The sequence below is a fragment of the Diceros bicornis genome, chromosome 14 (assembly GCF_020826845.1).
Source record: "Diceros bicornis minor isolate mBicDic1 chromosome 14, mDicBic1.mat.cur, whole genome shotgun sequence".
Lineage (NCBI taxonomy): Eukaryota > Metazoa > Chordata > Mammalia > Perissodactyla > Rhinocerotidae > Diceros > Diceros bicornis.
The window spans coordinates 35,105,106-35,132,940 of record NC_080753.1 but is presented as its reverse complement, the minus strand read 5'-3'; the positions used below and the strand labels follow the sequence as shown (position 1 = coordinate 35,132,940).

Genomic DNA, 27,835 nt, shown 5'->3' with positions numbered 1-27,835 from the left:
GCATAAATAGAACTGCACATGTATGCTCATGAAAAGGAGTCAAGGCAATTCAATGAGGAAAGGATAGTTTTTGCCACAAATGATGTAGAAACAAATAAACACAAGGAAAAGAACGGATACCATATACAAAAACTAACTTGAAATGAAGTACATACCTAAATATAAGACCTAAAATTATTAAGCTTCTAAAACAGTGCTATCCAATAGAAGTATCATTTGAACCACAAATTTGAGCCATAGATGTCATTTTAAATTTTTTAGTAGTCACATTTAAGAAAACTAAAAAGTAGTAGGTGAAAATAATTTTAATATTTTATTTAATCCAAAACAATCAAAATATTATAATTTCAGCACATAACCAATAAAAAGATTATTGATGAGATATTTCACATTCTTTTTCTCATATTTTACTTTTCTTGAAATTATTGTTTTGAGCCTCCAGGAGTTGAAAATTCCTTAATTTTCTGCCCTGCGATGTGGTGACTTTCATCCAGATCCAGCTAACCCAGGATTTGCTGACCACATCAAAATCACTTACCCCTCACACTGGATGCAGGAGAGAGTGAGCACAGAGACAGAGCTGAAGGTAGGACCCCACCTCAGCTCCCTCCCTCCTCTCCCAACTTCCCTCCACTCACAGGCCCTTCATCCCCCTACAATCTCCAGGATTTCATGAATCCCCAGGCACAAATGGGGAGCAGGTCATGAGACATACAAACCCAGATCCGCACAATTTCTCTACAGGAAGTCCTTCCTGAAGTCTGCCCACTCCCATTCCTGCTGTAGCCTCAGTGCTTTCCCCAGTAGAGCCCCAGGTCTGTGCAGAGGGTGATCCTAGGACACTCTTCCTCCCTATAACCACAGGGCTCACTCTGTCACCTCCTTCAGGACTTAGCTCACCTGTCACCTCTCAGGAAAGCCTCCCTGAGGATAATATTTAAAATTACAACCAGTTCCTTTATCTTCCGTATCTTGTTCTTTTTCTCTCAATCACTCTTTACTTACTTGCACCCTCATCATTTACTTCAATTGCTTTGTTGTTTATTGTCACTGTCTTCCATCAGCATGTAAGCTCCATGAGGCAGGGATTTTTCCCTGAGTTGGTTTGGTGCATCCCAAAGTGCCTATTATAGTGCCTGGCACAGAGCAGATGCTCAATAAGTATTTGTGAATGAATGAAGAAGTCTAGGGACCAGATCTCCTCAAAGCTGAGACTGACACAGGAGAGGTGAGTGGTTCCCTGGTAAGTGATTGGGGGAGGGGGTGTCTCTTTCTGTTGGGAGGGGAAGGAGATACTCACTAGCTTATCCCAGGTCAGGAGCCAAGTAGACAGAAGGCCACACAGAGCCCCTCAGCACTTCCCATGCAGCCAAAAGCACATGTCCAAGGACTAAGCCAGACCACCAGCTGCCTCCGCAGACTCTTACACTCCAGAGGGGCACCCTGGCCAGGTCACAGTGTTCTTAGCTGGTGAAGTCCTCCAGGTCCCACTCTTATCTCCAGAATCTGCTGATTCTGTGCAGCTGGAAGGCGTGGCTCAGCTGCAGCCTGTGAGACTCTGGGGAGCCCTCCCCTGATCTGCGACAGCCAAACTCATAGGTCAATCAGCAGGGCCAGAAATTACATTTGGGTCCAGGACTGCAGGACTTTCAATTTCAGGATTTCAAGGTGGCGGGCAGCAAGGCCTGAGAGTCCAGACAGCAGGTCAGTGTCTGCTTAGGTCCACAAAGGGGAAGAAGAGGCAGGAATGCCTGGTCTTGGGCTCTAGTGTTGCCCTCCACACTCCAAGAGTGTGAGTGGTCTGATGCCTGGACAAAAGGGTCCACCCTTGGCATCCCTGGGTATGGTGTTTGGATGCCTGGGTCCTGGAGGCCTGGGGAGGGGGAAGGGATGCATTCAGGCTCCAGGGGAAATGTCAGGCAGAAGCCTGGGCCCCAAATCATCACTGATCTCTTTGCAGCCCACTGTGGGCTCCAGGCTTCACCCCAGGTCCTGCCCTCCATGCTGCAGGAACTCCAGCAGCCTGGCAGCTCGTGCTCTTTTTGGAGGAGTGGATTCTGCTGTCTTAGCAAACACAGAGAAGGTGTCCAAGTAGCTGAGGGCTGTGAAACGGATGGACTCAGATACTCTGTAAATTCTTCGCTCAGGGAGTGGGGATTCTGGAAACCCTGGAATCAGGGCCCAAGGCTGTCCCCTCCAGGGAGGCACAGGTCTTGATCTCCCCTCCTCTCAGTTCCTTGATTCTCCCTGTTACTCCAGCATAAAGCGCTTGGGGGTGGAGGGGAAAGTCTTGCTCTGGAAGTGGGGAAGCCACTTATCACCTCCCCTCTCCTCTTATTTTCCCTTTCTTCCGTGTCTGTGTGAGTTATACGACACCTATAAGTATGGAAAAATGCCTAAACTTAGGTATAGTTTACCAGCCAATTATAGACCTAACACCTGTGTAATTACAACCCACATAAATATAGAGACATCATCACCCCAGCCAGGAGCCCTTGTGTCTCTCCCCACACAGAACCCATCTCTCCCTGCACAGGTGTCCACTAAGCTGATCCCTTCCCCTGCCCCTTTCCTCTCTGGTTCCTCCACCTCCACTCCTGTTGGCCTCCATCCTCCTAATATCCCTCCCTCTTCTCATTTCTCCAGGAGCTTCCTCATCTTCGTAGGCCATTACCCTAGGGATCTCTTCCTCCTCCTCCCCCTCTTCCACCCTTTCCTAGGGATGGAGGATCCTCAACTGATTCCATGGAGGAGGAGCCTTCATCCCTGAAAGCAATAGCAGGTATAAATGACAGGGACTCCGGGGTTCAATGTCTCAGTCAGTAGACTGAGGGCACCCTGTTTGTGGGGTCCACCCCAGACCTGGGAACCAGCTATTATGGCCAGGAGATCTGTTCCTCCCTGAGTCCAAAGTCCATGGTCATTCAATGGAGAGGAAAACATCTATGTCAGAGTGTATTTTGGGAAACAACTCAGACTCTGAACCTGACACTGGATGGGGGCTCCTCCTTGTGTGCACAGCCTTGTCCTGCTGCTGGGAGCCCAGGATCGACACTGGGGAGGTCCTGGAAGAGGCCAAAGGGGAGCTCTGGTCTTCTGTCCTCAGCCCTGTGGCCACTTGAGGGCGCCACGACCCTGCTCTCTCCTATTCCCACAGCCTGGGGAGAGGATGGGTTGTGTCTGAGTCAAGCAGAGGTGGCTGACCTGGAGGCTGGACATCAGTGGGGCTTGAAGATGCCTTCTGAGCAGCCCCGGGCTCAGGCTCAGGGGTGGGGCAGGGATTGGAGGAGAGGAGAGCTCTGGAGCCCTGCCCTGCATCTGAGGTTTCCATCCTTTCTCCCTACAACCCCTATCTTTAGGCCCTTGATAGCAACACTCTGGAAAACTGAAAAGTAGATAATGTTTTTCTTCCACTCCACATTCCTTTCCTGAGGGTTATTAAAACTAGACTACTGGTAGTGAACACAATATAGCGTATACAGAAACTGAACTATAATAATGTACACCTGAAATTTACACAATGCTATAAGCCAATATGATCTCAATAAAATAATCTTTCACTACATCAATGATTAAAAACATAAACAAACTCTTTTATTTTAGAACAAGTAGTTTGAGCTTTACAGAAAAGTTGCAAAGTTAGTACAGTGTTCATGTCCATCCCACACTCAGTTGTCCCTGTTGTTAACATCTTCATCACTCTCATATATTTGTCACAACTAATGAAGCAATATTGATACATTATTACTAAACTAAGTGCTTTATTTGAATTTCATTAGTTTTTCTTTTTTCTGTTCCAGGATCCCATCCACAATACCACATTAAGTCCCAATCATGCCTCCTTCAGGCTCTTCTGGCTGTGAAAGTTTCTCAGACTTTCCTTGTTTTTGATGACCTTGACATTTTTGAGGAGCACTTCTCAGCTCTATTGTAGACTGTCTCTCAATTTGAGTTTGGTTGACTACAGCCATGGGTTTTTGGGAAGAAGACCACAGAGGTGAAGTGCCATTCTCAACACAACACATCAAGGGTGTATAATACCTACTTGATTGATCACTGATGATGTTAACCTTCACCACCTGGCTGAGGTCATGTTTCCCAGGTTTCTTCCCTGTGAAATTCCTTTTTTTCTTCGTCCCTTTCATACAACAGTCTTTGGAAGGAAGTCATTATGCGCAGGAAACACTTAAGTGGTGTTCTGCTATAAACATTTACACACAGGTTTTTGTGCAAATGTAAGTTTTCAAATGAGTTGGGTAAGTACCTAGGAGGATGATCAGTAGGCTATATGGTAAGTCTATGCTTAACTTTATAAGAAACTGCTGAATATCTTCCACAATGGCTGTGCTGTTTTGTATTCCTGCCCACAATGAATGAGGGTTCCTGTTGATCCACATCCTGGTCAGCACTTGGCATTACCAGTTTTTGGATTTAGGATATTCTAATATGTGTATAATGGTATATCACTGTTGTTTTCATTTGCACGTCTCTTATGACATGTGATGTTGAGAATCTTTTCATGTGATTATTAGCCATCCATATGTATTCTTTGGTGATGTATCTGATCAGATTGGCTCATTTTTTAATTATTTGTTTCTTTTTGGTGGTTTTAAGGGTTCTAGGTATATTCTAAAACAAGTAAGTATTCAGATATGTGATTTGCAAATATTTTCTCCCAGTCTGTGGCCTGAGCCCTTTTATTGATGTAACAGTATACTTTAATGCATAGATACATTTTAATGGGAATAGAAATGAGAAATTGCTAACTGTGATGGTTTCTGGGTAGAGGACTAGGGTGAATTTTTGTATATTTTTGTATATTCTTGAGTATCATTTGAATTCTCTTGCGTGTGCATGAATAATGTTTTCAAAAATAAATTACATTAAAATTCATTACACTTGTAAAACACTGGACAGATCACCCTCAGATCATGTGTTAAGACTCAGATTCTGTTCCTCTACTCGAGGACCAATCATCTCTTCACTGAACTCTTTTGCTTTAGAATGTGCATTTCTTAAAAAGGTGGGCTACACTGTATGGACCAATCCTCCCACTGAAAACAGCTAAAAATGCCATGTAAACTACAAAAACCATCTTCTTAAAGCATCAAAGAGCTGACAAGATACTAATAAATGACCACACCCCCAAAAAGAAGGGAAAGACCCTGCTTGGCCTCCACAGAGAACAGCGTCCTGAGAAATGGAGAAAAAGCTCTGTAAGTTCATTGCCCAGACATGGAGCCCAGCACTTCCAGCTCTGCGCCCCGAGCTCTGGACTTTCCTACCCATCTGCTTCCCTTTTAAAATTTAAACAAAGCTTTTAAATTCTGATTATGATGTATATGTATAATGTACAATATATATGTTATAATGTATGTACACTGTAGAAAATTATAAAATGTTAAAAGTTATAAATGACAAAGTAAAAATAACTGCTATCCTCACACTTGGAGATATTGTGTTGCATTTTCTCCTAGTCTAGTATATATCCTCCTGCTGCTGCCCCAGTGCTGGAACTCTCTCTCTAAGTTGATGAGCACAGAGCTCAGTGGCCCCCAACCCTTCTCTCTCCAGATGCCATTTCCTGAGGCAGTTCACTCTCACTCCTCCTGAGGGGGCTGTTTCTCACTTTCTCCTCCCTCCTCACCCTTGCACTCCTTCCCCACTCCCTACTCTAAGGTGATGAGTTTATCTCTTTTCCCACTCAGAGGAAAGAAGGACTCAGGTGAGAACTGTACCACCATCTCCCCACACCAAGACATCTGTACTTGTATCCTCTGCCTTCACAGCAGTGATGATGGATAGTCCTGCTCCTGTCTAAGGCCATCTCTCAGCTTAAGCACAGGATCAGGTCCCCTTCCTCCCCTGCATCATCAACTTCCAGCTCTCTACTGGCTTATTCTTTCCTGGATACAAACATGATGTAATATCTCCCATTGAGAGAGAGAGAGTAACAGAGAGAGAGTAAGAGAGAAAGAGAAAAGAGAAAGAGAGAAAGAAAGCAACTAAATAAATTGAAACAAAATCCTCCCATAAAAATCCACTACTCAATCCCATGTCTCCTTCCAACTACTGCTTCGCTTCTATGACACTCCTTATAGGACAATTCCTGAGTCCATTCTCTCACCTACCGTGTCATCTTTTTATTTTTACCAAATGTTCATTTGCACATAGTTTAAAATGTCCAATACTTCTACAAGGCTTGTTATGAAGACAGATGCCCCCTCTCCCATTTCCTGAATCTCAGAGACAACTAGTTTTAGTTCTTTTAGCTGATTCTCTAATTGTTACTTCTATGCTATAAACAGAATACTTCTAATACTCCTTGTTTTTCATTTTATGCATCATCTTTAGTGAATGGGCTCTTCTTTTGCACACCGTCATCCTCCCAATATAATTACTTTATAATTTTGACTAGTTCAGTGTGTAGTGTCTGCATTATTATGATCATGTAAACAGTAGTCACAACTAAGCATTTAGTAGATATGACTATTTTTCCTTTCTTGAATCAACTTTCTATGTTCCCTGGTGTTAATAAATACTTTGTTTCCCCATTTGCATAGTTTCTGTTGTATTCATTACTAAATCATTCCACTACTCTGCCCAGAGTCTAAATGTTCGTGAACATATTTGAGCACATCAGTTATTCTACCAACTTCATCTTTGTGAAGACACCTGTCCCACAGCCCTCAGTCCTGCCGCATGTGGACTGGTTCCCTGCACATCTGGGGCAGGGCTGACATTCTGGATCTCCTTCACCCCAACCTGGGCAACCTTTTGCCTCTCTCATGTTCTAGCTCCCTTGTTGCCTGGATCTCATTTTTCCCCTTTTTTGGTTTTCTCCATTATTGTTCCCCACTATGCCTGGTAGTATACTGAGAAAGGGAACATGGAAAGTAAAACATTGAAACCCTAAAAATCAGAAATGTCTTTAGGCTGCCCAAGCCCTCACTCACATCTTGACTTGGTATAGAACTCCATGTTGGAATATTTTTTCCTCAGAATTTGGAAGGTATTGCTGCAATGTCTACTAGCACCAGGCTTGTGTTGGCTGCCTCTTAAAGTTTTCAAGGTCTCTTCTTTTCCACCCTCTTTACGAAATTCACTGGGATTGTCCTGGTGTGGGTCTGTTCTCACCTACTGTAGTAAGTACCTGATTAGACTATTCAAAATGTAAATTTTTTCGTGTGAACTCTAAGAAGTTTTCTTGAAATTTTTTATCATTTCCTACTCTCCATTATTTCTGAAACTGGTGTTATTAACATGTTGGAATCCCCTGATTGACAGACTAATATTCTTACAGGTCTTCTCTCCTGCTTTGTATGACTTTTCCATCTGTGCTACTTAGTGGGAGTACGACTTTAATCTTCCAGTTCATCTGCAGAATTATTCATTTCTATGGTGATATTTTTAATTTCCAAGGGCACTTTCTTGTTCTATGATTGTATATAATTTATAAAGTTCTGTTTTTGTTTCATATGTCATATATCTTTTACATCTATTACATATTATTGATAATAGTCATAGGGGACCTGTTAGGTCACCTGGGTATCTGCTTTCCTGACATCATGAACTTTTTCCTCACAGCACTTGGCTCAATAGTGATTTCATTTATCTTTGTCATTTCTGCTATATGTCCATCTCTCATGACAACTCAAGCTCCACGTCACCAGGCTCTTATTTTGCTCTTCACTCTATCTCCAGAGTCTAGCTGATCCTGATCCACTGGAGGCCTCGAAATTCATGCTGGATGATGGACTTGACTGTGGTTTGGGCAGTTAATTCACACTGTCCCCTGGTGTCCTTCTGAGCTCTGAGCCTAGTCGCCTCCTGTTATAAAACGTTCTGTAACATTGAAACAGTTGCATGGAGTGCAGAGCCTGCCACCAACATTGGACAGGGAACCAATGGAAGACGAGTCAACAAAGCTCTGAGAGAAAATCCCTGTGTTCAACCCTGGCTCCAGCACCTCCTAAATCTCTCTGAGTCTCCCTTTCCCTGTCTGTACAAAGGGATCACATGTTGGTGCCTCATGGGTTTGCTTTGAGAATTAAATTTGACCCTCTATGTAAACCATGGCATCATTGCCTGAGACATATTGAGTGTTCCTCTTTTCATAGTTGCCATCATTATACTCATTACATCACTTAGATGTTTCATTCTTTGCTTTTATGAACCATAATTCAACAAGCATCCTTGAATACATGTTTTTGAGAACATGCAAGATTATCTTCTTAGAATAAATTCCTAAATAAGAAATTTCTACATCAAAATGTAAGCACAGGGGCCAGCCCCGTGGCTTAGCGGTTAAGTGCACGCACTCCGCTGCTGGCTGCCCGGGTTCGGATCAGGGCGTGCACCAATGCACTGCTTGTCCGGCAATCCTGAGGCGGCGTCCCACATATAGCAACTAGCAGGATGTGCAACTATGACATACAGCTATCTACTGGGGCTTGGGGGAGAAAAATGGGGGGGAAAAAAGGAGGAGGATTGGCAACAGATGTTAGCTCTGGGCAGGTCGTCCTCAGCAAAAAGAGGAGGATTGGCATGGATGTTAGCTCAGGGCTGATCTTCCTCAAAAAAAAAAAAAAAAAAAAGGTAAGCACATTTAAACTGTTGAGACATTCTTCAAAAGGGCCCTTGGAGATTTGCTATCAGTTTTCAATCGCATCAATCTTTATGACAATATATTTTCCCTACACTCTGGTAAATACTCTCATCGTTTACTTTCATCTTTGCCAAGCTGATAGATTTTAATTTTAATTCTCATTTCTTATTCACTTTCTCATTTTTGTTTACATTTATTTATCACTAATATATTTGTTTAGCACTGTCATTTCTTCTTTTCCAAATTGTTTTCTAATACTCTTTATTTTTTATTGAATTTCAGTTATTTTAAAATATTGAATTTAGAAAGAAGAAAAAGAAGCCCCAACATGGGGAACAGGTCTGACACTTACACTGAGGCCTCAGTGTTGTCAGAAGCTGGCCCGGTGCTCACCACTTGGCATGTCATTCTGTTGGACAGAAGTCACCTCACAGAACATCCACATCAGACAAGGACACTCTGAGACCATGACAAAGTGAGACAAAACAAGCCGACTACATCACTTTGTCTAAGCACACACAAAAACAAGGCACTATGCAACTCAGAAAATACCAAACATCTCCCTGTGCTGGCTCATATGAGCGACCACTGCTTCTTTCCAATTACAGCTTTATCCTTGCTCTAGTCGGCCCTGTCTACTGACAAGATTTATTGAGATGCCCAGTCATAGAATTGCTCCCACTTCCTGACAACACCTAATCTAGAGTGAGCCCCTGCCTCCACAGACCCTCCCGAAAATCACCCAACCGAAGCTTAAATCCTATATATGTTCTAACACTTTCACACTAAGACACCCTGTGGTCCCCAGTGGTGAGTGTTCTGCCTCACAGCAACTAGTAATAAACCCAGTTTGTTTGCCCACAGGTGTGCTCCTGGTGGCCTTCGGCTGAAGAACCCTGAGGCATGTTTTTACCCTTTTGTCTCTCAAAGCTTTTTATGTGTCTTTGAGTTTGATTACAGGCATGTGTTTGTATCTTTGTGAGTGTGTGGTTGACATAGAGAAGTTTTATGTTTTTCTTTATGGTTTTTCATCTTTGGGTCATGCTTAGAGAATTCTTCATTCCACACTTGTAAAAATTTAACGTATATTTTCACCTAGGAGAGGGGTCCAAAGGTGAAGGGAAATAGAATTGTTTACTTTTAGGGAAAGTATGGGAGGAGCAATAGATAAAGAATTCTAAGGAGGTGGAATTCTACAGTTTAAATCGCCTCTAAAATTTTACAAGTATGCCCACAGGGCCTACAACGTATTTGATATATCGTTGTGTTCAATAGATGCTTTCTCTTGGGCTAAGTGAAGACTTATGTCCCTGCTTATGTTCACCAGGTTAATGAAAACAACACCAAGAGTCCCAATGTGATATATACAAGGATTAGCTCCAGTGATGGGCATTTTTGAATCCTTACGAACTTAAGGTGATAAATCATGTTTTGGTTAATGTCTGTACACTCTAGTTGTTAAAATACATATTAATTAGGCTTCTTGGGCATGCTATATTTTAAGGATATGTCTAAGACCCACATGGACAAATCCATGACTTCTATATGAAAGTCACTTTACTGTACCTATGAATCACTCTGTATCATTTTGGGGGGAGGGGACCAAAAACTAAGAATATTCTAAATATGCACTGTCCAATATGGTAGCTACTAGCCACATATGGATATTTAAATTTAAAGTAAATAAAATTAAAAATTCAACTGCTCAACACAATAGCCACATTTCAAGCACTCAATAGCCACATGTAGCTACTGGCTACAATATTGGAAAGTGCAAATATAAAACAATTCCTTCAACACAGAACATTCTATTGGACAGTACTGCTCTTCATACTTTGTGGGCCTCATCAGATGCATTAGACCCATGTAAAATGAAAGGGCCAATATTATTTCTCTTAGAGATACATCAGATTTCTGTCTGAGATATGAATATATATTCAGCTGGTGTATAACAAAACCAAAATATGTTATCAGTGGTTCTAGTGCCTTCAGGAACAAACTGTTCCCAGTTCCAAAGGGAAACACCTGTCCCTCCACCTCCTTTATCAGACTGAGAACACTCTCTGGCATCAAATTTCCAGGTGGCGAGTTCTCTTCTAGAGGAGACCAGTGGCAATGCTCTAAGCTAAGTTTTGGGAGGCAAGGATTCCAACTCAGGGAGAGGGATTCTGGGAAATGAAGAGGAGGCAAGTTGGGGACTAATTGGGAGACTCTCCCTGGTTTATTCAGAACAGCAGTTCTCAAAGTGTGGTCTGTGAAACCCTTGAAGTCACTGAGACCCTTCCACGGGATCCATGAGGTCAAAACTATTTTGATAATATTACTAGACATCATTGCCTTTTCACTATGTTGACATTTGCACTGAGGTACAACTTAGTAAGAATGGAGGCTGTGGTACCAAACTGCAACAGTAGTTATCTTCACCACCACTTACCTGGCAAGGAAAAAAAAAACCACTTATACTTTAAAGCATCCTGATTGAAGCATTAAAAATTATTATCTTGACCAAATCATTATCCTTAAATCCACATTTTAAAAATATCTTACATGATGACGTGGGAAGTACACATAAAGCACTTGTGCTACATTCCCAAGTACTATGTCTCAAGGAAAATAATTTGTGTGACCTGCGCTAGCCTCTTTTCTATGGCATATCATTTTTACTTGAAAGAATGAATGAAAGAAACTATGATTATTTAGACTTGGTTAATTGGCATACACTTCGTGAAAATGAACATGAGCTTCTCCCTTAAAGAAAATCAACTGACAATTGACAACTGACAGTACTTATTGCCTTGATAAAACATAAGCTCTCAAGAGAAAACTTGAATTTTGGAAAACTTGTGTTCTACCAAGTAAGCTTGACAGCTTCCCGGTACTGACAAACTTTTCTGTTGAGGTCTGTGGTAATATTAACAAATGTGGTCTTTTGATAATTTGTAGTAAAAGGTATCAACATGGGAAGATTTCTATAACTTAGTGAAACACTGTATTACTTTAAAAAATCATATATTACTACAAAAGCCATTCAATAGGCAAAATAGGTCTGTGGATTTTAATGTACCAGAATAGGAAATATTCAACGATATTATCTCAGGTTCCACTTTGCAAATAACCATTGAGAAACTACCACTTGTGTAGTTTTATTTTAGTATCAAAGTTGAATATTCACAATTATCTGAAAAAGTTAGTAAAAATAGTACTCCTTCATATTTGTGTGAGGCTGTATTTGTATTTTTTCATATACTTCAACCAAAATAACAGATTAAATGCAGAGCAAATATGAAAATCCAGTGGTCTTCTAATGAGATAGACGAAAAAGAGACTTGCAAAAACGTAAAATGTAAAAACACTCACTCTTCTCACTACCTTGTTTGTTTGGGGAAATAGTTATTTTTCATAAAAGCATTATTTCTGTCAACTTGCAACGGGTTATGAATATTATTCTAAACAAATTAATAAAACCTTTGAAAAACTTTTTTATTCCTAACATGGTAAATATTGCCAGATATAACCAACATAAAATTATCCTTGGGGTCCTCTCTAATTAGTAAGACTATAGATTTCCTGAAAACAAAATACTTGAGAAGCGCTGACTCAAACAGTGCCTGCACCAGGCCTCAGAGAGACAGTGTGACAAAGAGCTCTCGGTGCAGGAGGAGAGGGGTCAGGGCAAAGTCTCAGGTCCCCAAGTGTGGCTCTCAGGGTCTAAGGCGGGGAAGCTCGGTGTTGGGGAGCCCTCATTGCCCTGAGTTTCACTTCTCCCTCTCACAAACTGTCAGGTCCTCCTGCCTGGAGACTCATGACGCGGCCCCGGTTCTCACTCCCGTTGCGCGTCCGGTTTCTAGAGAAGCCAATCAGCGTCTCCGCGGTTCCCGGTTATAAAGTCTCCACTGACCCGCCAGGACTCAGCTTCTCCCCAGACCCCAAGGAAGAGAGAGGGTCATGATGCCCCCAACCTTCCTCCTGCTGCTCTCGGGGGCCCTGGCCCTGACCGAGACCTGGGCGGGTGAGTGCGGGGTCGGAAGGAAACGGCCTCTGCGGGCGGTGGCGCAGGACCCCCCAGGGAAGGCGCGTCTCCGCGGACACCTGCCCAGACCCCCTGCCACTCCTCGGCCCCGCCCCGACCCTTCCTTTCTCCTGCCCCCTCCTCTCACCCACTCGGGTCTCCCACTGCCCCTTTTCCGTCTCACGACCCACGCGTCCCGTCCGCCCTCCTGGCCCCATCACCCTGGGACCCGGGACCCGCCCCGGGAGGAGGGTCGGGCCGGGTCTCAGCCCCTCCCCGCCCTCCAGGCTCCCACTCCCTGAGATATTTCAAAACCTCGGTGTCCCGGCCCGGCCGCGGGGAGCCCCGCTTCATCACTGTCGGCTACGTGGACGACACGCAGTTCGTGCGGTTCGACAGCGACGCTGCGAGTCCGAGGATGGAGCCGCGGGCGCCGTGGGTGGAGCAGGAGGGACAGGAGTATTGGGAGCGGGAGACGCGGAGGGTCAAGGACCACGCACAGGGTTTCCGAGACAATTTGAGTATCCTGCGCGGCTACTACAACCAGAGCGAGGCTGGTGAGCGACACGGCCCGAGTCCAGGTCACGACCCTCCACGGACGGGCCGGGGTCTCCCCGAGTCTCCGCGTCTGAGCTTCACCCCGAGGCTGAGGGACCCGCCCGGCCCCCCGACCTGGAGGAGACGGCGGGGATTTTTCAGTTTAGGTTTAATCACTGGGGATCCCGTTGGGGAGGGTTGGATCGAGGGCGGGGCCGAGTGGGCGGGGCTGACCGCGGGGCGGGGTCAGGGTCTCACACCCTCCAGAAGGTGTCTGGCTGCCACTTGGGGCCCGACGGGCGCCTCCTCCTCGGGTATGAACAGTTCGCCTACGAAGGCGCCGATTACCTCGCCCTGAACGGGGACCTGCGCTCCTGGACCGCGTTGGACACGGCGGCGCAGATCACCCGGCGCAAGTGGGAGGCCGCGGGTGCGGCCGAGTTCGACAGGGCCTACCTGGAGGGCACCTGCGTGGAGTGGTTCCTCAGATACCTGGAGAACGGGAAGGAGACGCTGCAGCGCGCAGGTACGAGGGGCTGCGGGGCTTCCAGATCTCCCCTCGGGCTGGGCTGGCATCCCACAGAGAGGGGAGGGGAATGGGATCAGTGTCAGAATACCACCGCCCCTCAGGAGAGGGAGGAATCCACCCAGGTTTTCATATTCTGTACTAATGACTTGCACAGAGGGCCCACCCTTCTCTAAAGGACAGTTAAGGAGTACAGTTTCTTAAAGAATAGGAGGGGACACCATCCCTGAAATCTCTTATGGTTGGTTCCCTTTGACCCTGGCAGCCGTCTTGTGAACCATGACTTCCTCTCTCAAGGCCTTGTTCTCGGCCTGAGAACATCTTTGCGGGTCTGACTCCAGCTTTTCTGAGTCATTCACCCTCCACCAGGTCAGGACCAGAGTCTGTGTTCTCCTCTTTAGAGACCTGGAGCTTCCTACCCTGGGCTTTCACCCTGATTCTAGAACTTTCCAAGAAATAAGAGATTGTACTAGATCCCCAAATCCAGGCTGGTGTCTGGGTTGTGTGCTTCCTCCTGCTAAACCAATTGTCCTGTCCATTCTCAGGATGATCATATGAGAGCTCCTTTAGTGGCCCATGGAGGTAACCAAAAGTGTGAAATTTCTGATTCTTCCTCCTCAGAACCCCCAAAGAGTCACGTGACCCAACACTCCATATCTGACCATGAGGTCACCTTGAGGTGCTGGGCCCTGGGCTTCTACCCTGCAGAGATCACCCTGACCTGGCAGCGTGATGGGGAGGACCTGACTCAGGACATGGAGTTTGTGGAGACCAGGCCTGTAGGGGACAGGACCTTCCAGAAGTGGGCAGCTGTGGTGGTACCTTCTGGAGAGGAGCAGAGATACACGTGCCATGTGCAGCACGAGGGGCTGCGTGAGCCGGTCACCCTGAGATGGGGTGAGGAGGGAGATGGGAGAGTTGCCTCTTCTCAGGGAAAACCGAAGCCCTTTTGGACACCTTCAGCAAGGTCAGGACGTGAGCCTGAGGTCAGAGTCCCTCGCCTTCCCTTCCCTTCCTAGAGCCGCCTCCTCAGCCTACCATCCCCACCGTGGGCATCATTGTTGGCCTGGTTCTCCTTGGGGCTTTGGTCACTGGAGCTGTGGTGGCTGGAGCTGTGATGTGGAGGAAGAAGTGCCCAGGTAGGGAAGGGATGTGGTCTGAGTTTTCTTGTCCCACTGGGGGGTTTCAAGCCCAGGTAGAAGTTTGTCCTGCCTCATTAATGGGAAGTCCCATCCACACACACATGTACTCGCCACTCTGGAGCTGGTTGCTAACACTCTATTGTAAAGCCCTTGTGAAAATGAAAAGACAGATTTTTTTCACCTTGATAATTCTGGTGCTGGGGACCTGATTCCCAGGAGTCAAAATTACAGGGGAAAATCCCTGCTGAGGACAGAGCTCCAGGAGGGCAGTTGGTCCGGTTCCCATATGTCTCCTTTTTTCATGTTTCCCCATCCTGCCCTGGGTCTTCAGTCAGATTTCTGGAAACTTCCCTAGGGTTCAGGACTAGGGGTTTCCCCTGGTATCTCATGATCCAGCCTTCTCCCTGTTATCTTCCCACAGGTGAAAAAAGAGGGAGTTATGCTCAGGCTACAAGTAAGTTTGAGTGGAGGTTGATCCTGAGATCCTTGTGATAGTGTAGACGGAGCCCATGGGGGAGCTCACCCACCCCATAGTTCCTCCTTTAGTCTCATCTCCTATGGGCTCTGACCACGTCCCGTTTTGTTCTACCCCAGGCAGCGACAGTGCCCAGGGCTCTGATGCATCTCTCGTGGATCCTAAAGGTGAGACAATGGAGGCCCAAAGTGGGAGGGGTGTTGAGGAGAGGGGACATAACTGGATTATGGAAATTCTTTGATTGGGACATGTTGAGAATGCGGTGGGCTTGAGGATGTCAACACTTATGTGACTGACCTGAATTTGTTCATGAGTTTTTTCTTTCACAGTCTGAGACAGCTGCCTTGTGGGAGACTGAGTGACGCAAGGTTTATTCACACCTCTTGTGACATAAGAATCCGTGACTGCTCTTTCTGCAACTGGCATCAGAATGTGTAAGCGTTCCTATTAGCATAATGTGAGAAGATGGAGAGACTAGCCCACTGCCTGTCCACCATGACTCCCTCCCTTCACTGACCTGTGTTCTTTCCCTGATTGACCTTCCTGTTTCAGCAGAGGTGCAGCTGGGCCATCTCCATCCCTGTCTTTACTTCATGTTGCACTGAGTAGTAATGATTTGCTTCCTTATTGAAAATATGAATCCAGATATGAATTTGCTTTTTCTAATTCTTGTCTAAGAGATTGATGTGTGAATTAAAGGAGAAGATTCCTAAAGAGAGATAATAAATGGAAACACTGAGAACCTTCCAGAATTCATGTGCTTGCTCTGTTCAGTCTGTTGCAGGTGGGAGCAGGAGAAGGTTGTGAGCAGCCGAGTGTGGACGGGGCCTGTGCCCAGTTGATGTTCAGTGCATCGTGGGCTTTGATGTGGTCACTCCTTGACTGGGTCATGTCTCTGCTCCTTTGTTCTCGTCCCTTCTATAGAACCTTGTTCCACCAGGACCTGTGATTACAGGGACTTGGACATCACCTGGGCCTTGTCATGTCTTCAGGACCATGGGCAGTGAGGGGTTCATGTGGCCAGGTCAGCATAGGCTCAGGCCTGGGTCCGGCCCTCCACTCCCATCTTTTATGTGTTTATATTTTGTTTCTTTGGGGTTTTTTGTAGATCATGCCTGTTTATTTTCATGTTTCAACTTCCGCTCTCATTCTCCTCTGGGTGTCCCCCATCTGTGACAGCAGCAGGAGTCGTTTGGACTGTCATTGTCCCCACAAGTCCCAGGGGGTCCCTGCACACAGGAGAGTGATATCGAGAGATGAATTTTTGGACTCATCTAGCTCTTGCCCTCCTTCTAGGGCTGTTTCCTGGATTGTTCTTTCCATCTTTTCCTCCTTTTTAAAGAACCAGATTCTAGAATTATTAGAGAGGAAAGATTCGATAGTTTCTCATCTTAAATAAATTCCTGTTGGGTTTCTGTCTGCTCTGCAGCCTGCTCCCTATCTCTGCCCTCACCTCTAGTCATCCTAGTGCTGGCTCAGAGCCAAACTCATGGATTTGTAGAGTTAAGTCTACTTTAGATTCACAGTTGGTTGGAAAATAAGACTCATTAGCCTAGGACTGTGCTTTCTGAAGTGAGAAATATAATTGCTTGCGTCTGTAGTGTGCAGGAGGGTGGCTGTGGGAGGGAGGGAGGAGACAAAAGTGTAGGTGGCATTGATGTCAGTGTGAGTGAACGTTGTGCTGTAGCTGCCACAAAACAGCATGTGACCTGAGGTTACATTAATAAAGATACTGTCTCCCAAATAGGGAGGTACGTTACACTGATCATTCATTCAACAGAGAATTGTTATTTGCCAGATATATGACAAGCTAATTTTGCATCTAGGAAACCTCAGTGAATTAAAAACAAGCAAAAATTGCCAGCCTTATGGAGCATGTGTTCTCGTGGTGAGGGGCAGACTGTATGCCATAAGCATAGTAAATAAGAGAAGTGTTTATGTTAGAAGTTGTGTTTTCAGGAAGGTGACCCAGGGTATAAGTGTGTAGGGACAGGGAAGATGGCTGTTTTCCTAGGGTGGTCAGTGTGGGCCTCACTGGGAAGGTGACCTTGAGTAAAGACTTGAAGGACATGAAGGAATTGTCCACGAGGATGTCTGGGGGAAGTTGTATCCAGGGAGGGGAACCTCCAGTGCAAATGCACTAGGGCAGGAGCGTGTGTGGTCAAGAAAGATAAGGGGACCAGTGTGGCTGGAGCGGAGAGTAATTGAGATGAGAGATCAGGTCTCACCCAGGTCATGTAAGCCTTGAGGATATTGGAAGGTTTTGACTTTTCTCTAAGTAAGATGTGGAGTTGCAAGACGGTTTTGAACAAAAGATCAACCTAGTGTGACTTCTCTTTAGAAGCATCAGTCTGGTGCTGTGCAGAATCAAGAGGTGAAGGGCGAGCAGCCAGTACAGAAAACTGTAGGAAACTGGTGCCGTGTTCCAGGCTAGAGATGTTGCTTGCTTTGTCTGGGGTGTGAGCAGGGTAAATAATAGGAAGTGATTGGATTCTGGATATATTTTGAAGACGGGCTTTATGGATTAAATCTGGGTTATGAGAAAGAGGAATCAAAGAGGACACCCCAAATTTCAGACTGTGCAAGTAGAAATGTGGAGTGCCTTCAGTGAAAATGGAGAGGATTCTAGAAGAAACACATTTGAGGAGACAGCATCGCAGACATCCAATTAATAAAGTTGAAACAGAGAGAGATCTGTGAGATGCAAGTGAGGTTAGTTTTAGCAGTTGGATATGCGAGTCTAGAATTTAGGAGAAATGTCTTAACTGGAGAAATCTATTTGGGACAATACAAACACTACATAATTGATATTTAAAGCCTTCAGAACAGATGAAGTCACCAAGGACGTGATGACTATAGAAGAGAAAGGTACAAAGACTGAATCCTGGACCTTCCAGTGCTAGGTGATCTGATCAGACCACACTCCCAGAGCCAACTGCACAGTTCTGAAACCTCATCTGGAAGCCATGCAGACCAGTGAGTCCCAAACTTTTGTGTGCACAGGAATCCCTTGGACATCTCATTAAGATCTAGACAGTCTAGGATAGAGTGTGAGAATCTGCGTTTATAACCAGTTTGGTGCTGATGCTGCTGGTCTTTAGGTCACACATTTAGCAGCACGAACGTAGACCTGGATTCTCACATGGCTGTGCATCAGCCTCAGGGGTAGGGCTTGTTAAATAAGTGATTCTTGGGCTCTGTGCCCAATATTCTGAGATAGTGGATCTGGGGAGAGGCTGGTGTATTTTGTAAGAAGCCCACAAGCAATCCTGGTGCTCAGCCAGATTGGGAACCACTAATGCCAGTGATCAGAGGAGCGTTCAGGGTAGTAAAGGGTCTTAAATCCATGTTTCTTTTTTCCTAGGAAAAAATGACAAGACATACACTGAGAGATAATACGTTGTGTGTGGGATCAGAATTGGCCATCCCAAAATGTATCTTTTTACCTTGATTACTTTTTTTTTTAAATTTTTTGTTTATTGCAGTAACATCGGTTTATAACATTGTAAAAATTTCAGGTGTACATCATTATACTTCTATTTCTGCATAGATTACATCATGTTCACCACCCAAATACTTTTTAAGAACAAAAGACTCTGAAAGAAAATTTGACCTTTCCTCTAACTGCCTAAAAGAATTTCAGATAGAAGGCCTGTTCCTTGAAGGAGCTAATACCATAGGAAGGAGCTCATACCATAAGATAACTATAGTGTAATGTAAAATGTGTGTTTCAGGTCACATTGTCTATAGATGGCCCCGTAAAAATTTGTTTAACAAACATTTGCATTTCCATGTCCATGTAAATTGTCTTCCTCCCCTCTGAAGTCCCAAATTTTTACCCCCAAGACCCTCATTTGTCGTTAGCTGAAGATGATATTTAAGGTGGTGACTTTGGCCATTCTGGTGAGTTACTCAGGTTTCCTGGGTTTCTCCCATGTATACATGTTATAAACTTTGTTTGATTTTCTCCTGTTATTCTGTCTCACATCAATTAAATTCTTGAACCAGCCGGAAGGACCTAGAGGGTAGAGAAATTTTCTTCCTCCTGATAGGGGCTCAACACAAAGTTGATATAAGGGAAGCCATGTTGTATAAAAGAAACTATATTGTAACTTTGAATAACCTATGATTAACTAACCCAGCTGGATATGTACCTTCCAGGAGATACACATGCTCTGTAGATTTTATGGCCCCTGCTTGTACCTGTACCTCCCAGCTGCAATAAGTCAATAACATTGTTCTTTTGAGTTCCTTAGGAATGTGATGACTCCTGGACAGAGTCTATGCTGATAGCCATCATCAATGACAACTGAAAGATCTGGTGTAGTGACTCCCAGTCTGTAACACCAGAGGATCAACATTCCTAACCCCTCCCTTATAACCCACTGGCCTATATAACTGCTTCAAGATTCTGTGCCCCCGTTAAGATAGTTCCTTGGGACCCTAGTCCCCTATCTTCTGATTCACTAGTTTATTGTCTAATAAATGCCCTTTCTCTGCCACCGTCTTGCCTCTTGATGATAGGCTTTTGTCTTGTGGCAAGCAGATTATGCCCTTCACGTGGTAACACTCCCCTACAGTTGTTTTTTCTACCATAGGGTGTGTCCAGGTGGAAGATTTCGGAAATGGTTGTCAACTCAGCAAAAGAAAATCTCTGAGTTGCTAAGAGAGTTCTTAAGTGTTCTCGCCACAAAAAAGAAATGGTAATTATGTGACATGATGTACTCTATGGTGTTAATTATTTTGCGATATATAAGTGTATCAAATTAACAGTTTGTACACCTCTAATGTACACAGTGTTCTATGTCTATTACATCTCAATTAAGCTGGAAAAAAATTTCTGAATTCTTGCTCTCTGAAACTATTTTGTACATGGATTTCTCACCCACTTATTGGTGTGAACAATGGATTCCAAATTGTTCTAAGTTAACCTATATTAACCTAAGGTAATATAGATAGATAAATAGAGAGAAAGTATTAGGGCCTCAGATCCCACATAGGAATTACCGCTGCTGCTGTTGGGCACAGATGCCACTGCTCATACCACTGACGCTCCTGATGCTGGGCACTGGACCCTGCAGCTAGGACTGCTGTCTCTGCTGCTCCTGGCAAGTGGGTGACATACTGCCACTCACACCACCTGTGCCAAGTGCATTCTGTACAACCTATCTGTCACCTATCTGCCATCACGTCCTGAGTCAGACTCCAGCATGTGGTCACCTGACTGGTGGAGCCTCATGACATGTCCACTGCAAGAATGTTTAGGAAAGTGGGTTTCCTTCTTTTGTGAAGGAAGGTGGTCTCTGCCTCCTACCAAGACTCTTTAAGTGTGGAATTCTCCTAACATGGGAAGAGGGTACAGGTTCAAAGGGTGGAGATTGGGGATGAGAGATGGAAAAAGAACAACAAATTTCATTTTTGGAGCAGTGATCTGAGACCAGAACTTTATCTGGTAAATTGTAGGCACTTGAGTTTAGTTAGATGAATGAGTGACTAATAAATTACATCTTTCAACTCATTCCCTTGACAGTCTCTTATGGGATCCAGCTTTCTTCTACCTTTTTATATTCACAAATAAGTGGAATGGCATTGTGGGATGATGAAGTGATTACTTTTCCCTGTTTTTGTTTGGTCACTAGGATTAAAAAACCAAGATCTATAAGACTTAAGAGGATCCATATATATACACTGACATTTTATATTAACTTTTATAGTTCTTTGTATATGCACATATTTCCTGGGAGGGTATCCATAACATTTATCAGTATTTTTGTGACTCCAACAAAAGTCTAAAAATCTATCCTAGTTAAGACACTGTGCTACTCAGTCTGGTCCATGAAGAGCTAATAATCAAACTGTTTTAGCAGATCCAATGACATAATATAAATGTTCAGTCTTGGAATAGATAAGGTAGAGGTTTTCTTGCTTATACTCACTTTCAATTCCTGTACCTATCTTATTGTGGGCTGATAACAAACACCTCATAGGCCAGCACTGGCTCACAGACCACACTAAGTGGCATTGGTTTAGGTGACCTTCTATTCACCTAAAATGTTGCCAGATAAATAGCAGGAATGAAAAAATAGTTAATGAGGATTTCATTTCCAGTAGTATGGTAGGCAAGGTTTTCGGGCTGCCTCTTGCACCAAAAACAACTAAAAATAATAAAATATTCAAACATTTAGTAGAACAATCAAGAGTAATCAAGAATAATCATTCAGGCCAATATATAAAAATGTGGGCAAATAATTCAAAGAGAAAAGTTGTTTGTATTCTTAGGGCGTTTGCCAAATCTGGAGAAATCTTAGCTTTGGTTTTCTCAGGCTCATGAGCTGCAACAGACAGGACATGACACCCAGAGCTTGTTCATGTGGGGAGCATAAGAGACATCCCCTCCCTGAAAATCTGGAGAACCAATGTTCCTGTCCTCAGAGTAAGGGTGAAACAAAACAAAGTCTGCTTCATCCCCTAATACAAGAGTATTCCTAGGAAATTTGCCTTTGAGCAGGCAAAAATAAAAAAGAGCAAACTGCTTCTGAGAATTTGCAACCATGAGCTAGCCCTCTGTGATCTGTAGTCCAAATTTGCTTTGTAATTTTGGGCCAAAATAATTTCATGCCATAAATTTAGTTTATAATTGTCCTGGATTGATGATGACCCAAAAATTGGAAAAATGAAACAAATACTCTATGGAAATCTATGTTTAAACTAGATGTTAAAGAACCTATGTAAATACTTACATAAGGAAAAAGAGCAGCTCATAGCAAGAAATGTAGAAGTACAAGTGGAAAAAAGACTATGATTGATGAAGAAGCAGTAGAAACAAAGGATAGTATAAAAAGGCTCATAAACTTCAATATTGAAATTATTAGACATGGAATATAATATAACCAGGAGATGATATAAACAGACAAATATATATTATATATATGATATAAAGAAAAAATGAAAAATTGAAGATAATTGCAGCAAAAAATGACAAAATTAAAAATTACTGCAGAACATAGGAAACTAAATATAACCAATCTGATTTTCAAAAGAACCAACTAAGTTCTTAAAAATTAAAATTAAAGCAATTTGAATTAAAAACTCAGTTCATGGACTTTCAGCCCAAAACAAAAGTCCATGAACTGAGTTTTTAATTCGAAATAAAAAATTAAATTAAATTAATTAAAATTAAATTAAAACTGGTAAAAAGACCAGATTTACTCTCCTGTCTTAAACAACTACATATTCAGATAAACATATGAAAGAATGATATTCAGACCTTGGACAACAGGCAGCACAAGGATTGTGATCCCTAAGAGAAGAAAAACAAAAGAGGTGAGGCCCAGCCTCCTTCCTGGAGGGAGTTTCCAAGACACAGTACAGGGAAGAGGAGCCTAACAGAGCCCAGCAGACTCACTGAGTTGAGGGGCCATAGTGTGAATTGGAGAGGCCAGGACAGCCAATCGAAGGTGAAGGCTCATAGAGAAGAGAGCTGAACAGAAAAAGCACTGGAAGTCTGCAGAGGGTTCCCCTCACATCTTGAGCTCATCAGTGCATGCATGTAAAGAAACTATCCAAGGACAGAGAAAGAATAATCCAAAAAGACTATGGGGAACAGTACCTAGTGCTCCACAGGACTGGGAGTAGTGCCTGTTCCCACCAGGCAGACTGGAAAACCTTATAATTTGCTAAGCATTAGGTATAATATTCAGAAGGGTCTTGTTTAAGTAGTTGGGAATAATTTGCCCTAACCTAAATATTGTCCTATTTCGCCTAAGATATTAAAAGCAAGACCCAAAAGGATCAAACAACTTCCAAATAACTTAATGTGGTCCAGACACAAAAGCTGAAGAATATTTGTGGAATGTATAAATATCTAGCACCTAATAAGGTAAGATCATAATGTCTGGCATAAAATAAAAAATAACTGGACATGCAAAGAAAACAAGAAAATATAACCCATAAGGAAGAGAAAAGTAATCAATTTAAAGCATTAGCAGTAAATGACCCTAAAACAGTTATTGCAAATGTGTTCCTTATGTTCAAAAAGTTACATAAGAGATATGAAAGTATATAAAAGACCAAAATCAAACTTCTAGAGATGAAAATGTCTGAGTTAAAAAAATACACTGAATGTGAGATGGAATTAATGGTAGCTTTGCTATTGCAGAAGAAAAGATCGGTGACTTTGAAGACATAGCAATACAAACTCTCCAAAATTATATAAAGTAATAATTATAACAATGTATTGTTGGGTCTGTAACATATTTTGATATGATTTGTATGACAAAACAGCCCCAAAAGGAAGAAGTAGAAATAGAGCTATAGAGAGTCGTGTTTCTATTTCACACCAAAATTGAGCTAATATAAATCTGAAGTGGATTTTGATAAATTAAGATAAGCATATGGCAAACTCTAGAGTAACTAGTAAGAAAATAACTCAAAACCGTAGTGAAAAATTTCTAAATAATTAAAATATTATGGTAGAAAATATCCACTTAATGAAAAAAAAATCAGTAAAAGAGGAATAGAGAGGTGGAAAAGACATGAGACACATAGAAAACAAAAAGTAAAATAGCATCATAAATCCACTGTATTAACATTAACATTGAATATAAATGGATTAAAAAAGTCAAAGCACAGATTGTAGACTGAAAACAAAACATGTTAGACTGAAAACAAAACAAGATACAACTATGCTGTCTACAGTAGACACACCTGAGATTCAATTACAAATAAATTAAAATTAATAGGATGGAAAAGATATCTCAGAAAAATGGCAACCTTAAGGAAGCTGGAGTAGCTACACTGATATCCGACAAAAGAGACTTTTTATAAAATGCTAGTAAGATAAACAGAGACATTTTATAATGATAAAAGGGTCAATCCATCAGAAAGATAAAACAATTATAAATGTATATGCACCTAATAACTGAGCAGCAAATACATGAAAACAAAATTGACAGAAATTAAGAGAGAAATAGACAATACGACAATAATAGAGACTTCAATAATGGATAGAACAACTATGCAGACAATAAACAAAGAAAAAGAAGACTTTAGCAATACTATAAAACAACAGAATCAACCTAACACACATTTATGGAACACTTCAATGAACCACAGCAAAATATACATTCTTTTCAAATGCACAGGGAGCATTCCTCAGGGTAAACCATAAGCTAGGTCATAAAATAAACTTTAATAAATTTAAAAGGATAGAAAGTATGCAAAATATGTCTTTTACCACAGTGGCATGAAATGAGAAATCAACCCATAACTAAAAGAAGTTTGGGAAACTCACAAACGTGGAAATCAAATAACACACTTCTACATAACCAATGCATCAAAGAAGATATCAAAATGAAAATTAGAAAATACTTTGAAATTAATGAAAATGAAGACACAGTATGCCAAAATTTATGAGAGGCTACTAAAATAGTACATAATGGGAAATTTATAGCTGTAATGCCTACATTAAAAAAGAAGCATCTCAATTCAATTACCTAACCTTCCACTTTAAGTCAAAGATAAAAAAGGAGCAAATGAAACCAAAAGCAAGCAGAAGGAAGGAAAAAATAAAGATTAGAGTGAAAATTAAATAGACAAAAGAGAATAAAGAAACAATACATAAAATTCACTAAATCATATTTGGTCCTTTGAAAATCAACAAAAGTGACAAATCTTCATCTAGAATCACTAAAAAAAAAAAGAGAGAGAAAGAGAAAGAAGACTCAAATTATTAGGATCAGCAGTGAAAGAGAGGACATTATGACTGACCATACAGAAATGAAAATAATTATCAAAAAATACTATGAACAATTATATCCCAAAGATAACTTAGATAGAATAGACAAATTCATAGAAAGATACAAACTACTAAAGGCAATTCAAGAAGTAGACAATCTGAATATACCTATAACAAGTCAGAAGATTGAATCAGTTATCCAAAATTACAAAAAAACACCCAGGGCCACTCCACAGGTGAAGTCTACAAAATATTTTAAAAAGAATTGAAAACAATACTTTATAAACTCTTTCAAAAAGGAGAAGAGGATGGAACAGTATCACATCATTTCATGAGGCCAGTATTGTTCAGATACCAAAACCACAAAATTATATCACAAGAAAAGAAAACCACAGGGCAATTATCTTTTATGAATATAGACACAGAAATCCTCAATAAAATACAGAAATTTGAATCCAGTAACATATAGAAAGAATTATGCATCATGACTAAGTGGAATTTACTCCAGGAATGCAAGGTTGGTTTAACATTCAAAAAATCAATTAATGTAAGACACCATATTAATATAAGAAAAAACAGAAATCACATGCTTATCTCAATAGACGCAGAAAAAGCACTTGACAAAATCTGATACCCTTTCATGACAAAAAGCACTCAATAAGCTAGTAAAAGAAAGGAATTTCTTCAATCTATTTAAGGGCATTTATGAAAACCCTAAAACTAACATCAAACTTAATGGCAAAAGAATGGTTGTTCTCCTCCTAAATCAGCAATAAGACAAGAATGTCCACTCTCACTACTTCTATTCAACATTGTGCTAGAGGTTCCAGTCAGAGTAACTGAGCAAGAAAAAGAGATAAAATGCGTTCTAATTAGGAAGGAAGAAGTAAAACTACCTCTATTCAAAGATGACATTATCTCGTACATAGAAAAAACTCAAGAATCCACTAAAAAACCTTTAGAACTAATAAAGAAATTCAGCAAGGTGGTAGGATATGAGGTCAATATATAAAAATCAATGATATTTCTATACAATAAACAATAAAGAATTCAAGAATGAAATTAAGAAAATATTTCATTCACAATAGCTCATAAAAGAATAAAATATTAGGAATACATTTAATAAAAGAAATGCAAAACTTATACTATGAAAACTACAAAACATGGTTAAGAGAAATTAAAAAACATCTATGTAAATAGAAAAATGTTTATGCATTAGAAGACAATATTGTTAAGGTGGCAATACTCCCCAAGTTCATCTATAGATTCAACACAATACCTATCAAATACCTGACTTCTTTCTAGGAATTGACAAACTGATTCTAAATTCATATGGAAATTCAAGGAACCTACAATAGCCAATCTTATAAAAGGAGAACAAAGTAGGAGGACTCACAATTCTCAATTTCAAACTTCCTACAAAGCAATGGTAATCAAGACAGCGTAGTACTGGCATATAAATAGACATATAGATAAATGGAACAGAATTGAGAGCCCATAAATAAAAACATGTGTCGGTGGTCAACTGATTTGCAACAAAGGTGCCAAGATCATTCATTGGGGGAGGAATAGTCTTTTCACCGAATGGTGCTGGGACAGCTGGACAGCCACATGCAAACTAATGAAGTTGGACACTTACCTTACACTGTCTACAAACATTAATATAAAATAGACGAAAGACCTAAACATAAGACATAAAACTGTAAAACTCTTAGAATAAAACGTAGGGGAACATCTTCATGACATTGGACTTGGCAATGATTTTTTTTGTTAAGACACAAAAGGCATAGACAACAAAAGAAAAATAGGCTAACGAGAGTTCATCAAAATTAAAAACTTCTGTGTATCAAAGGACCATATTGACAGTTAAAAGGCAACCACAGAATGGAAGAAAATATTTGCCACTCACGGATCTGATAAGCAATTAATATCAAGAATACATAAAGAACTCCAACAACTCAACAACAAAAAGACAAACAACTCTATTTTTAAGTGGGCAAAAGAATTGAATAGACATTTCTCCAAATAAGATAGACAAATGCCAGCATATGCACATATATGTGTGTGTATACAGGTCATCCTAATGGATGTGAGGCGTTGTCTCATTGTGGCTTTGATATTTATTTCTTGACTGATCAATGATGTTGAGCATCTTTTCAGGTGCTATGATACAGGATCTGAGGAAGGAGTGAATTGAGAGTTAGTGTTCACTGGGAATACAGTTTCAATAAGAGATGATGAAAAAGTTCTGTTAAATAGTTATATCTCCTAATCGATGTACAGTTTCAATGCAATCTCTGTATAAATCCCAGCTGGTTTCTTTGCAGAAACTGATGAGTTCATCTTAAAATCATGTGGAAATCAAAGGTCTAGATAAAACACTCTTGAAAAAGAACAAAGTTTGAGGACTCACATTCTCATTTTCAAAATTTACTACAAAATTAAAGTAATCAAGACAGTGTATTACCAGCATGAGGACAGACACATAGATCACTGGAATAGAATTGAGAGGTCAGAAATCAACCCTCACATTTACAGTCAATTGAATTTCAACAGTAGTGCCAAGCCACTTCAATGAGGAAAGGCTAATCTGCTGACACAATTGTGTATCCACATGCAAAAGAATGAAGTTGGATCCTTACCTCCTACCATATGAAAAAATTATGTCAAGGTAGATCAAATACCTAAATATAAATGCTAGAACTGTAAAACTCTTAAGAGACAATATATGCATAAATCTTTGTGACCCTGGACTAAGCAATGGCTTCTTAAATATGACACCTAAAATACACGTAACAAAGG

At 41.7% G+C, this 27,835-nt stretch overlaps 1 protein-coding gene and 1 pseudogene across 1 annotated transcript in view; both read left to right on the top strand.

Annotated features, from left to right (window-relative positions):
• Nucleotides 1-15,663, top strand: part of LOC131413915 (class I histocompatibility antigen, Gogo-B*0103 alpha chain-like) — a 158,828-nt gene extending 143,165 nt beyond the window's left edge. The window contains exon 8 of the mRNA XM_058554914.1: nucleotides 15,627-15,663. Coding sequence (XP_058410897.1) covers nucleotides 15,627-15,631 — 5 coding nt within the window. The 3' untranslated portion in view covers nucleotides 15,632-15,663. The remainder of the gene's footprint in view (nucleotides 1-15,626) is intronic.
• On the top strand, nucleotides 12,410-15,710 carry LOC131413908 (saoe class I histocompatibility antigen, A alpha chain-like; annotated as a pseudogene).
• Nucleotides 15,711-27,835: the final 12,125 nt, after the last annotated feature.